This window comes from Hordeum vulgare, chromosome 4H (genome assembly GCF_904849725.1).
Source record: "Hordeum vulgare subsp. vulgare chromosome 4H, MorexV3_pseudomolecules_assembly, whole genome shotgun sequence".
Classification (NCBI taxonomy): domain Eukaryota; kingdom Viridiplantae; phylum Streptophyta; class Magnoliopsida; order Poales; family Poaceae; genus Hordeum; species Hordeum vulgare.
The window spans coordinates 483,708,667-483,721,658 of record NC_058521.1 but is presented as its reverse complement, the minus strand read 5'-3'; the positions used below and the strand labels follow the sequence as shown (position 1 = coordinate 483,721,658).

The 12,992-nt window shown below is 42.1% G+C and overlaps 1 protein-coding gene across 1 annotated transcript; it reads right to left on the bottom strand.

Annotated features, from left to right (window-relative positions):
• Nucleotides 1–2,041: 2,041 nt before the first annotated feature.
• On the bottom strand, nucleotides 2,042–3,239 carry LOC123449059 (17.4 kDa class I heat shock protein-like). The gene has a single exon (XM_045126142.1). It carries the CDS (start codon nucleotides 2,735–2,737, stop codon nucleotides 2,261–2,263), a length of 477 nt encoding a protein of 158 aa, XP_044982077.1. The 5' UTR covers nucleotides 2,738–3,239; the 3' UTR covers nucleotides 2,042–2,260.
• Between the last annotated feature and the right edge of the window lie 9,753 nt (nucleotides 3,240–12,992).

Below are 12,992 nucleotides of genomic sequence, written 5' to 3'. Positions count from 1 at the left end.
CCGGTCGGAGTTATGGATCTGTGGATATTTAAGAAACAGTGAAGCGCTAGAAAACAGGTCGCGAGAACCGGAGAGAAACAGAGAGAGAGATCCGACCCGAGAGGGGCTACTGCCTTCCGGGTGCCATGGTGACCATGAACGAGAGGAGAAACCCCCCCTCCCACCTAGGGAGGAGGCCAAGGAAGAATAAGAAGGAGGGGGCTCTCTCCCCTCTCTCCCGGTTGTGCTGGAGCACCGTCGGGGCAACCATCCTGACGACGATCTACTCCAGCAACTTTGCCGCTCTCACCACCAACTTTCTCCTCCTCTATGCAACGGTGTAAAACCTCTCTTCCCGATGTAATCTCCAGTTGAATATGATGCTTAATGCTATATATTATTGTCCAATGATGTGTGGCTATCCTATGATGTTTGAGTAGATTTCTTTTGTCCTACGGGTTAATTGTGATATGATGTTACTGATATGAGTTGTGTGTTGATATGGTGTTGTCCTAAGGTGCCTTCCATGAGGCGCACACGTGAAGGATTCATGTTGGAGAGTTTGGAATATGCTCATGATTTGCTAGAGTGACAGAAGCTTACACCCGAGTAAGGGAGTTGTGTGCGTATGGGAGTAAAGAGGACTTGATGCTTAATGCTATAGTTGGGTTTACCTTAATGATTTCTATTAGTTGCAGATGCTTGCTAGAGGTCCAATCATAATTGCATATGATCCAAGTATGGAAAGTGTGTTAGTGTATGCCTCTCCCTCGTTGCATATGATAAGTATCTATCATGTTATATTCAATTGCCTATGAACAATCTTTCTCTTGCGTTACATAAAAATCTTTCTACTAAACAACCCCTAAATTTTATTTTCTTGCAAAGCTATCCATTACACCCATTAAGTACTTCTAGTTTCTTTTCGTAAATTAGTTTCATACTTGTTCTAGGTAAAGTAAGTGTTAGCGTGCGTAGAGTTGTATCAGTGGTCAATAGAACTTGAGAGAATAATAATTCTACGTTTAGCACCTCATTGAGTTTGACACTCTTACTTATCGAAAAAGGCTACCCACTATTGACCACTGATACATCTCTACGCATGCTAATTCCTTTTATTTGCTTCAAATCATCCCTAAATAATAACTAAACATCTAGATAATTTGAAGCAAATAATTCTCAATAGGCCTAAACTCTAAACATCCCTAAACATACAAATTAAATCTAGTTTAATAAAAGGGATGATTTGAAGCAAATAATGCGACGAATCAGAAGCTATTTTACTAAAACTAATTGAAGGGACTGGAGAAGTTTACTTTACTTGTTTCGGGGCCATCTTGATCTAAAAAACGATAAAGAAACAAAGAAGATCCGAACAGGAGTGGAAGAGATGAGAGAGGGGCGAGAGGGAGTTCCTCCTTTGCTCTTCGCGTCTAGGAGGGAGAGATGGGGCTAGGGCGGACGGTCCAATCACATATAACTGCTTACACCCTACCGTCAGGGTCTGCGACAGTAGTGTGATACACGTTATCGTGGGGACCTGTGACGGTAGGAGGGGATGGAGGGGACGACGACTATCTATCGCTGCTGACGTGAATAATCATCAAAGACCCCGACGATAGATTGTCAAGATCTAGGTCAAATGACGAAAAAACAATCAGCTTATTCAAAAGGGTAAAAAAACGAAATTTAGCCGGGGGCGGAGACGGGCCTGGCCAGGCCAAGCTGCTGTATTTGCTGGACTGGAAGCACGTACTCTCACTCCGCACTCGCAAAACACTGAGGCGTACGTCCCCTACGAATTCTTCAGACCTGACGAAGTGAGGAGCGACAGGGAGACAGAAGAGACCTGGTACTCGTTGTCCTCTTGCCACCGCGCATCCTACCGAGTTTTTTTATTGATTGTATTTTATTATTATTATTTACGCATCCTACCGAGTTGAACTACTATGTTGAGGGTTAGGAACATTCGTGTCGGCGTTCGCATGACCATTCACAAATTAGCAGAGAAGGTAATGGATTTGCTCAGTTGCTGATGGGCGTTCGCATGACCATTCACAAATTAGCAGAGAAGGTAATGGATTTGCTCAGTTGCTGATGGAATACAAACTGATGAACAAACTTTGGACTCTAAAATACAGACGCGAGAGATTCAAAACACTGAATCAAAATACAGACTAATGAACATCGGACCATTCGCACACAACACTAGAGCACTAGACTGACAGCCGGACTCTGATTTTATTCCATCGCCACGACCGGGCCGCGAGCACGCCGACGCCTAGCCGGAGATCTGGATGGCCTTGACCTCAGGATTCTTGGCCTCCTCCTTGGGCACGGTGACGGTGAGCACGCCGTTCTCCATGGACGCCTTCACCTGCTCCGCCTTGGCGTTCTCCGGGAGCCTGAACCTGCGCAGGAACTTGCCGCTGCTGCGCTCCACCCTGTGCCAGGTGTCCGTCTTCTCCTCCTGCTCCTTGTTCCTCTCGCCGCTGATCTGGAGGATGTTGCCGTCCTCCACCTCCACCTTCACCTCTTCCTTCTTCAGCCCCGGCACGTCCGCCTTGAACACGTGCGCCTCGGGCGTCTCCTTCCAGTCGATGCGCGCCCCCGCGAAGGCCGCCGTGTCAGAGGAGGTGCGCGGGACGAGGCTGCCGCCGCTGTTGCTGCTGCCGGAGCCGAAGGGGAAGCCGTCGAAGGGGTCGAAGAAGTCGAGGGAGAAGGGGTCGAACACGTTGCTGCGGCGGATCAGCGACATTGTCGGTGGGGATTCGAGCTGCTGGTGCAAGGAATCGACGATTTGGCTGGCGTTGGAAGCGGAAGGATGAGCGATTGCTTACTGGAGCTCTTTGATCGGTGATTTGTTCAAATTTCTTGGGTTTCCGTCGATCGGGAGGTGGAAGAATTTATAGAGGGCTGGGGATGATTCGGTGGAGAAGGAGAAAGAACGCTTCTGGAGAATTCTCTCGTCTTCCTGTCAAGGCTCGAGGTCACTGGATTGTGTCCGTCGGTTGGGCCGGAATTGGTTTGGTCCGTATCATGAAGAAGACACCAGCAGCTTCTCGACTCTGCATTACATTTGCTGTTTTCTTATTTTTTGAAAAAACAGCACCGATCCTTATTTAGAAAAACTACTCCGGTATTTAATAAACATATTAAAATCTTGCATATTTGATGGACCGTACTACGCGTGAGCCGGCTGATTTTTGGAATGATCGGTCGGATGCGTTCCGATATATTTAACGCATAAGCCATCGTGCGTCATCATCCATCATTACAATACATGTCTTGTTGTAATTTTTTTCTTTTACAATAGACATTTTGCTCAGAAATCTGCAACGGCCGTCTTGTTGCGGATTTTGTTTTTGTAATGAAGGACTTGTTACATGATTATTTTCGTAACAGAAGACTTTTTGTAGGATTATTTCTAAAAACCGAATAAAATCATTGTTGTTCAAATAGATGTTGTCACTTGTCTTTATGTCAAGGATGTGTGGCAACGGAGGCGACGAATGCATCGTGATTATCAACCGGCTGAGAGTGATCATTTTTCATATTGGATATACTCCCTCCTTTCCGGTTTATTGGGCTCAAATCTAAAATCTCATCAAGCAAGGTAAATTGTGATTGGATGACTCTAGTTTTAACTACCCTATTAAATACTTCTCACATATTCAATTTCCAAGATAATAAATGTAGCATCCTCCTTTTCATTGGACTTGAATAGTGGATGTAGAAAACGATGTATGCATAGCCACTCATCGTTTTTCTTTAAACTCTATATATTAAATATAGCGTGGGCTGAAAGCACTTTAAGTCAATTATACTCAAAATGAGCCTAATATAATGGAAATCTGAAATTTTTGAGATGAGCCCTATAAACCGAAAAGGAGGGAGTACATATTTTTTTGATATACATTTTTATTTTGCCTGGACATAACATTTCAATACTTAAAATAGCTTAGCTGAATCGCTCATGACCAACCAAAAAAAGTCAGGAGCATGTTCATGCCACCACAATCAAAGGATAACATGCTAGCTAATCAGGTTGAACCACCTAGTGTTGTATGCCACACCATATCTTGTATAAAAATTATTTCTCATGTTTATCAAATAATCATATTTCAGCTAGCTAAGTAAATGCAACGAAAAGACCCGGAAATAATAGATAATGTGGAAATTCATTTATTGATATTTCGTGTTCATTTTCAAATTTGTCCTTAGATATTACATCATCCGGGAACTGCATGTTGATGATTCTAATATTTTTTTAGTAATAGATTTTATTTATATATCTCAGTCTTAGAACAACTCCAACCGGGCGATTCATATTGTTCGTTTGGGTCATCCGGATAGAAAACTTGGCCCAACCGAGCGACCCAAATGGACGGACGTGTCCACTTGATGTCCACTTGTTGTCCATCCCAACCCAAACTGGGCGCAAAAATGAGCCATAAATGGGTCCGCGGCGAAAAAACTAGGCGCTCCCGCCCTCGTCCGCTCCTCCCCTCTCATGTCTGCCCTGGTGCCATCTATCAGCGACCCGCACTTCCTCCACAACCACCGCGTCGCATTTCCTCCAAAACCGCAGCGACGAAGCCACCGATGCAGGCCGCCGCGGAGCTCACCGACGAGGCCATCAGCGCAGGTCGCCATGATGCTCACCGGTGAGGCCACCAGCTCAGGCCGTCGCGGTGCTCATCGTCGCGCTTAAAGGCCGGACGCCAGATGTGGCGTGCGATGCCGTACATGACACCCTCGTGAACTCGAGGAACCCGCGCAGGATGAGCAGCTCCTCCTCGTCCGTCCACTGCCGCTGGAACACGCCCAAGCATTATTTGGCTAGGAACTTTGATATAATTTCTCTTGAGATTGATTCTCTAAAAATTAGATCTATTCCACCCAAGCATGATATTAATGAGTCTTTAAAAGCTATGATAATTTATGATGAGTGTAAGGAAAGAACCGCTAGAATACGTGCCAAGCGTGAATGGCTTGAAAAAGTGTGTTCTCATGATAATAATGATGAAGATCTTAAAGTGATCGATGTGACTCCTATTGAAGCTTTGTTTTCTAATATGAATCTTGAAAAAGATGGGACTGGAGATGAGTCAACCTTAGTTAAAAGGCGTCCCAATGATTCGGAGTTAATAGATCTTAATGCTAAGATTGATAAAAGTGGGATTGAAGAGGTCAAAACTTTAAATAGCAATGAACCCACTCTTTTGGATTTCAAGGACTTTAATTATGATAGTTGTTTGATTGATTGTGTTTCCTTGTTGCAATCCATGTTGAATTCTTCGCATGCTTATAATCAAAATAAAGCTTTTACTAAACATATTGTGGATGCTATCATGAAATCTTTTGAAGAAAAACTTGAGTTGGAAGTTTCTATACCTAGGAAGATTTATGATGAGTGGGAACCTACTATTAAGGTTAAAATTAAAGATTCTGAGTGTCATGCTTTGTGTGATTTGGGTGCTAGCATTTCCATGATTCTAAAAACTTTATGTGATGTGCTAGTTTTTCGTGAATTTGATGATTGCTCTTTAAATTTGCATCTAGCGGATTCCACCATTAAGAAACCTATGGGAAGGATTAATGATGTTCTTATTGTCGCAAATAGGAATTATGTGCCCGTAGATTTCATTGTTCTTGATATAGATTGCAATCCTACATGTCCTATTATTCTTGGTAGACCTTTCCTTAGAACGATTGGTGCAATTATTGATATGAGGGAAGGAAATATTAGATTCCAATTTCCATTAAGGAAAGGCATGGAGCACTTTCCTCGAAAGAAAATACAATTACCGTATGAATCTATTATGAGAGCTCTTATGGATGGCATACCAAAGATGACAATACCTAGATCTATTGCATTATGCCTAGCTAGGGGCGTTAAACAATAGCGCTTGTTGGGAGGCAACCTGATTTTATTTTTATGCTTCTGTTTTTGCTTCTATTTTTTAGTGCTGCACATATTATTATCTCTGTAATAATTGTGTTTTCTTATTTTAGTTAGTGTCTGAGCCAAGTAAGACCTTTGGGATGGTCTAAGGTGTTTGCAAGTTGATTTTGCTGAAAAACAGAAACTTTTGCTCTCAGTCGAGGAATTTTATAAATTGAGTGGAACGCTCTTTTGGTCTGAATTTTTTACACAAGATTGATATACACATTTTTCTTATTGTCCTAATTTTTAAGAATTTATGGATTTATAGAAATATTGGAAGTTTATAAAAAACAAAAGGAACATCTTTTGGAATTGATTTGTTAATGGCCTACAAATCTTTGAGAAATCTTTAATGAAACGCCTATAGAAACTAACATGACCAAGGAAACTTCTTATACCTTTGATATCTCTTGGGCAAGTCGTTTTCCCTATTGCATGAACTTTGGCCTTATCCACCTCAATACCACGTTCAGAAATTTTATGCCCAAGCACTATTCCTTCATTCACCATCAAGTGGCGCTTCTCCAAATTCAAGACAAGATTAGTTTCTTCACATCTCTGCAAAACTCAATCAAGGTTGGTCAAGCAATCTTCGAAGGAAGTCCCATAAATGGAAAAATCATCCATGAAGACCTTAACAATCTTTTCACAGAAGTGGGAGAATATAGCAGTCATACATCTTTGAAACGTAGCAGGTTCATTGCATAGACCAAAAGGCATATGCCTATAAGCATAAGTTCCAAAGGGGCAAGTAAAAGGTAGTTTTCTCTTGGTCCTCTTTTGAAACTAGTATTTTAGAGAATCCAGAGTAACCTTCAAGAAAGAAAAAGTGTGTGTGCTTAGATAATCTTTCTAACATTTGACCAATAAAAGGCAAGGGGTAATGATCTTTTCTAGTAGCCTTATTCAATTTCCCAAAATCAATTACCATCCTATAAGCAGTTACTATCCTTTTTGGAATAAGTTCGTTTTTATCATTAGGAACAACAATTATACCACATTTCTTAGGAACACAATGAACATGACTCACTCATCTACTATCAGCAATAGGATAGATTATACGTGCTTCCAGAAGATTTAGTATTTCAGTTCTTACCACCTCTTTCATTTTAGGGTTGAGACGGCGTTGATGATCAACAACTGGTTTAGCATGAGGTTCCATACTAATCTTGCGCTGACACAGAGTAGGACTTATGCCTTTAAGTGTTGGAATTATGCCCTAGAGGCAATAATAAATGTATAGTTATTATTATAATTCCTGTATCAAGATAATAGTTTATTATCCATGCTATAATTGTATTGAATGAAGACTCATTTACATGTGTGGATACATAGACAAAACACCGTCCCTAGCATGCCTCTAGTTGGCTAGCCAGTTGATCGATGATAGTCAGTGTCTTCTGATTATGAACAAGGTGTTGTTGCTTGATGACTGGATCACGTCATTGGGAGAATCACGTGATGGACTAGACCCAAACTAATAGACGTAGCATGTTGATCGTGTCATTTTGTTGCTACTGTTTTCTGCGTGTCAAGTATTTATTCCTATGACCATGAGATCATATAACTCACTGACACCGGAGGAATGCTTTGTGTGTATCAAACGTCGCAACGTAACTGGGTGACTATAAAGATGCTCTACAGGTATCTCCGAAGGTGTTAGTTGAGTTAGTATGGATCAAGACTGGGATTTGTCACTCCGTGTGACGGAAAGGTATCTCGAGGCCCACTCGGTAATACAACATCACACACAAGCCTTGCAAGCAATGTAACTTAGTGTAAGTTGCGGGATCTTGTATTACGGAACGAGTAAAGAGACTTGCCGGTAAACGAGATTGAAATAGGTATGCGGATACTGACGATCGAATCTCGGGCAAGTAACATACCGAAGGACAAAGGGAATGACATACGGGATTATACGAATCCTTGGCACTGAGGTTCAAACGATAAGATCTTCGTAGAATATGTAGGATCCAATATGTGCATCCAGGTCCCGCTATTGGATATTGACCGAGGAACCTCTCGGGTCATGTCTACATAGTTCTCGAACCCGCAGGGTCTGCACACTTAAAGTTCGACGTTGTTTTATGCGTATTTGAGTTATATGGTTGGTTACCGAATGTTGTTCGGAGTCCCGGATGAGATCACGGACGTCACGAGGGTTTCCGGAATGGTCCGGAAACGAAGATTGATATATAGGATGACCTTATTTGATTACCGGAAGCTTTTCGGAGTTACCGGGAATGTACTGGGAATGACGAATGGGTTCCGGGAGTTCATCGGGGGGGGGGGGGGGGGGTAACCCACCCCGGGGAAGCCCATAGGCTTTGGGGAGACACACCAGCCCTTAGTGGGCTGGTGGGACAGCCCCAAAGGGGCCTATGCGCCAAGAGAAAGAAATCAAAGGAAAAGAAAAAAAAAGAGGGAAGAAGTGGGAAGGGAGGGGGACTCCTCCCACCAAACCAAGTCCAACTCGGTTTGGGGGGGGAGTCCTCCCCCCCTTGGCTCGGCCGACCCCTTGGGAGTCCCTTGGACCCCAAGGCAAGGTCCCCCTCCCTCCTGTATATATGGGGCTTTTAGGGCAGATTTGAGACGACTTTCTCACGGCTGCCCGACCACATACCTCCATAGTTTTTCCTCCAGATCGCGTTTCTGCGGAGCTCGGGCGGAGCCCTGCTGAGACGAGATCATCACCAACCTCCGGAGCGCCGTCACGCTGCCGGAGAACTCTTCTACCTCTCCGTCTCTCTTGCTGGATCAAGAAGGCCGAGATCATCGTCGAGCTGTACGTGTGCTGAACGCGGAGGTGCCGTCCGTTCGGTACTAGATCGTGGGACTGATCGCGGGATTGTTCGCGGGGCGGATCGAGGGACGTGAGGACGTTCCACTACATCAACCGCGTTCTCTAAACGCTTCTGCTGTACGATCTACAAGGGTACGTAGATCACTCATCCCCTCTCGTAGATGGACATCACCATGATAGGTCTTCGTGCGCGTAGGAAAATTTTTGTTTCCCATGCGACGTTCCCCAACATTAAGATCATCAAGAGTATACCCAATAGTAGCCATGTGCTTTTCTAAAGTTTGGAGTAATCTCCTTTCTTCATGTTCTGAAATGTTAGCACTAATAATAACAAGACATATCTTCTTGTCATCAAGATAAGCACATTTCAAAGTATCAGGTAAAGCCTTAAGCTCAAATATGGGATCTCCCTTGGGTGGAGGAGGATCGATAGGTTGTTGATCAAGGAGTATTCTATCTACTTCATTTCTTCCATTCAAATGTATATCATTCTCATGGTCTAGCAAAATATTGTTCTAGTGGATCTCAAGGAGATACAACAATAGAAGCAAGACCAATTATTTGATCCTTACTAGGTAATTCTTTTTGATGTGGCTCCTTTCTAAATTTAGAGAAGTTAAACTCATGAGAAATATCACTGAAGCTCACTTTAACCTTCTCAATAGCACAATTAATTTCAGCATTAACCGTATTCAAGAATGGTCTACCAAATGTAATGGGACAAAAGTTATATTGCTCCTAACCAAGTACTGAAAAAATCAGTGGGATACTTGACCTTTCCGCACAAGACTTCAACATCCCTAACAATCTTCGGTGGCGAAATAGTATCACAGTTTGCAAGCTTAATGGTGACATCAGTACCTTCAATTTTAGAGGGTGCTATATCATGCATAATTTCTTGATATAATGTAAAGATTATAACACTAATAATAGCACCAATATCACACAATCCATGATAGCAATGACCTCCAATTTTAACTGAGATGAAAGGTGTGCCTACCATCGGCTTATTTTTATCTAGTTCATCTCGTTTGTTTCTAACAGGTTTTGCAATTCTAGCAGCTTGATCACAAAGGTAAATAACCTGCCCATCAATATTATCAACTAGGAGATCTTTAACTATAGCTACATTAGGCTCAACATTTATTTGTTCATAAGGTGTAGGTGTTCTAACAAAACTCTTATTAACCACTGTTGTAGCCTTAGCATGTTCTCCAATCCTAACAGGGAAACGCGGTTTCTCAATGTAAGTAGTAGGAACAATTGGATAGACATGGTTAACAATTATTTCTTCCTTCTTAACTCTAATAGGTTCCTCGGGTAATTTTTCAATGGGAAGATGATATTTGAACCACTTTTCCTTAGTAAGGTCAACATAGGTAGCAAAAGTTTCACAGAAAGAAGCTACTACCTCAGTGTCAAGGCCATATTTGTTGCTAAACTCATAGAAAGGAGAAGTTTCCATAAAAGATTTGACACAATCAAAATTAAGCTTTATACCACGCTCTTTACCTTTGTCAAGTTCCCAATCTTCAGCATTCTATTTAATCTTTTGAAGAAGATCCCACCTGAATTCAATAGTCTACTTCATATAGGAACCGACAACACAAGCATCGAGTAATGTTTGATCATCATGAGAAAGCCGAGCATAAAAATTATGTATAATAATTCCTTTGAGAGTTCATGGTTGGGGCAGGTGTGCATCATAGATTTAAGCCTCCCACAAGCTTGAGCAATGCTTTCTCCATCACGAGGCCAACAATTATAAGTAAAATTTCGACCATGATGGATTAGATGCATATGATAAAACTTCTGATGAAATTCCAGCTTCAAGCAATTCCAGTCCCATGATCCAATATCATCAAATAGCTTGTACCACATTAGTGCCTTTCCATCCAAAGATAAAGGGAAAATGTTCTTCTTAACCTTATCTCCTAGTAAACTTGAAAGCTTAAACAATCCACAAATCTCATCGACATATATCAAATGGTAATCAGGATGAGTTGAACCGTTAAAGGATTAGCTAGAAGTTTCTCTACCATACCAGAAGGAATCTCATAATAAATAATTTCAATAGGTTTAGCAACAATTTCCTCAGCTTCCATTCGAGGCGAAGATGCCCCGAACAAGCCACTCAAAGGGTGACCATTCATAGTGACAAGCAACAACAAATTTCAGCACGTACCGAAAATGTTTCCTTACCAATTTCCAGTTACCAAAGGAGCTTCACTCCCCGGAAAATGTGCCACAAAAGAGTCTTGATGACCCACAAGTATAGGGGATCAAACTTAGTCCTTTCAATAAGAAGAGTGTCGAACCCAACAAGGAGCAGAAGGAAATGAAAAGTAGGTCTCAGCAAGGAATTCTCTGCAAGTGCTATAAGTAACAGTGGTAGATAGTTTTGTAGCAAGATAATTCATAACAAGTGACAAGTAACAATAATAGAAAAGGTGCAGAACGATATCCCAATCCTTTTTATACCAAAGGACAGGCCAGAAAGTTCTCTTATATAAATCAAGTGCTCCCGAGGACACATGTGAATTTCTGTCTAGTCATGTTCATTATATTAAGTTGATTCGCGTTTGCTACTTTGATGATTTGATATGTGGGTGGACCAGTGCTAAGGTGTTGTTCTTATTTGAAAAAACAACCTACTTATGATTACCCCCTATCGTTAGCATCCGCAACTACGACAGAAGAATTAAGAATAATCTAACCATAGCATGAAACATGTGGATCCAAATCAGCCCCTTATGAAGCAACGCATGAACTGGGTTTAAGCTTCTGTCACTCTCGCACCCCATCATCTATTTGTTAATCCACAATGACTTCCCTTAGGCCCATAACATGGTCAAGTGTCTTGTAGTCAACATTCACATGACACCACTAAGAGAAGTAACAACATACATATTATCAAAATATCGAACAAATACCAACTTTAGACGATTACTTCTAACAAGACTTCTCCCATGTCCCCAGGAATAATAATTACTACTCACACAACATCAACATGTTCAAAACTAGAGGTTTAATGATAATAATAAAGGATCTGGACATAATGTCTTCCACCAAGTAATGCGACAAGCATCAACTACGAGATGTAATCAACGCTACTAGGAACCCACAGGTACCAATCTGAGGTTTTGAGATAAAGATTGAATACACGTGACGAACTAGGTTGGATATGAGATGGTGCTCGTGAAGATGTTGATGAAGATTGGTCCTCCCAGGAAGGAGGAAGCGTTGGTGATGATGATGGCTTCGACTTCCCCCTCCCGAAGGGGAATTTCCCCAGCAGAATCTCTGTGTCGGAGAGCAAAAGGGCCTCTACCCAGGTTTCTGCCCCGAGACGGCGGTGCTTCATCCCGAAAGATAACTTATGATTATTTCTAGGGTAAAACACACCATATAAGAGAAGATGGTCACGAGAAGGCCAGCTGGGGCCCCACAAGCTATCACGACATGGCCAAGGGGGCACCCTGATGACTTGTGTTGAGCTGGTGGCCCCTCTCCGGTATATTTTTGGCCCAGAAATTCTTAAATGTTCTAGAAAAATATCCATAAAGTTTCAATTCATTTGGAGCAAGTTGATTTTTCTGCCTTCTTGGTTTCCCAGCCCAGAATTATAGTTTCCAGATATTTCCCTCTCAGTGATGTACCTTGCATATTTAGAGAGAGAAGGCATAATAATTGTATGATAATGATGGATAATGGACAAGGATCAACACAAATGTCAATAGTAATTCACGATGCAAAATGAGTGTATCAATGGGTACTACCCACATGATCCGAGCAACCTCACCCCAAGAGAAGAGGTCGACAATCAACTCAATCACTCCGCCTTGTTCATCCTTCAAGCATCTCTCCCCATTGAAGATCTTGCTCACTTGTGTCCCTTCACTCATGCCAAGGATTGTTGGGAACACATTATTTCCATGTACAAGGGAAGCTCAAGTATTTAGCGATCCAACTGTGAAGTGATCCTTGATGAGAATGATGAATTTGCAATGCTTGATGATGAGTACCCTGGTGAGATTTACCGGAGAGTGACAACTCTTGTCCTTGCTCTTCAAGATCATGGAAGCAAGGATGTGGATGATAATTGGATCAAGCGAAAGTTTCTCAAGGCTATCAAACCTTTCAACAAGGCCATGTCCTTCGTAATACGTCAAAGGTCATACTTTCACTCCTTGTCCTTAAGCGATGTGTTGGATGAGTTCGTTGCCATGAACATATTGAACAAGGCCGCAAACAATGCTC

Coding starts and splice junctions, on each gene's coding strand:
- LOC123449059 (XM_045126142.1), bottom strand. CDS start 2,737: ATGTCGCTGATCCGCCGCAGCAACGTGTTCGACCCCTTCTCCCTCGAC.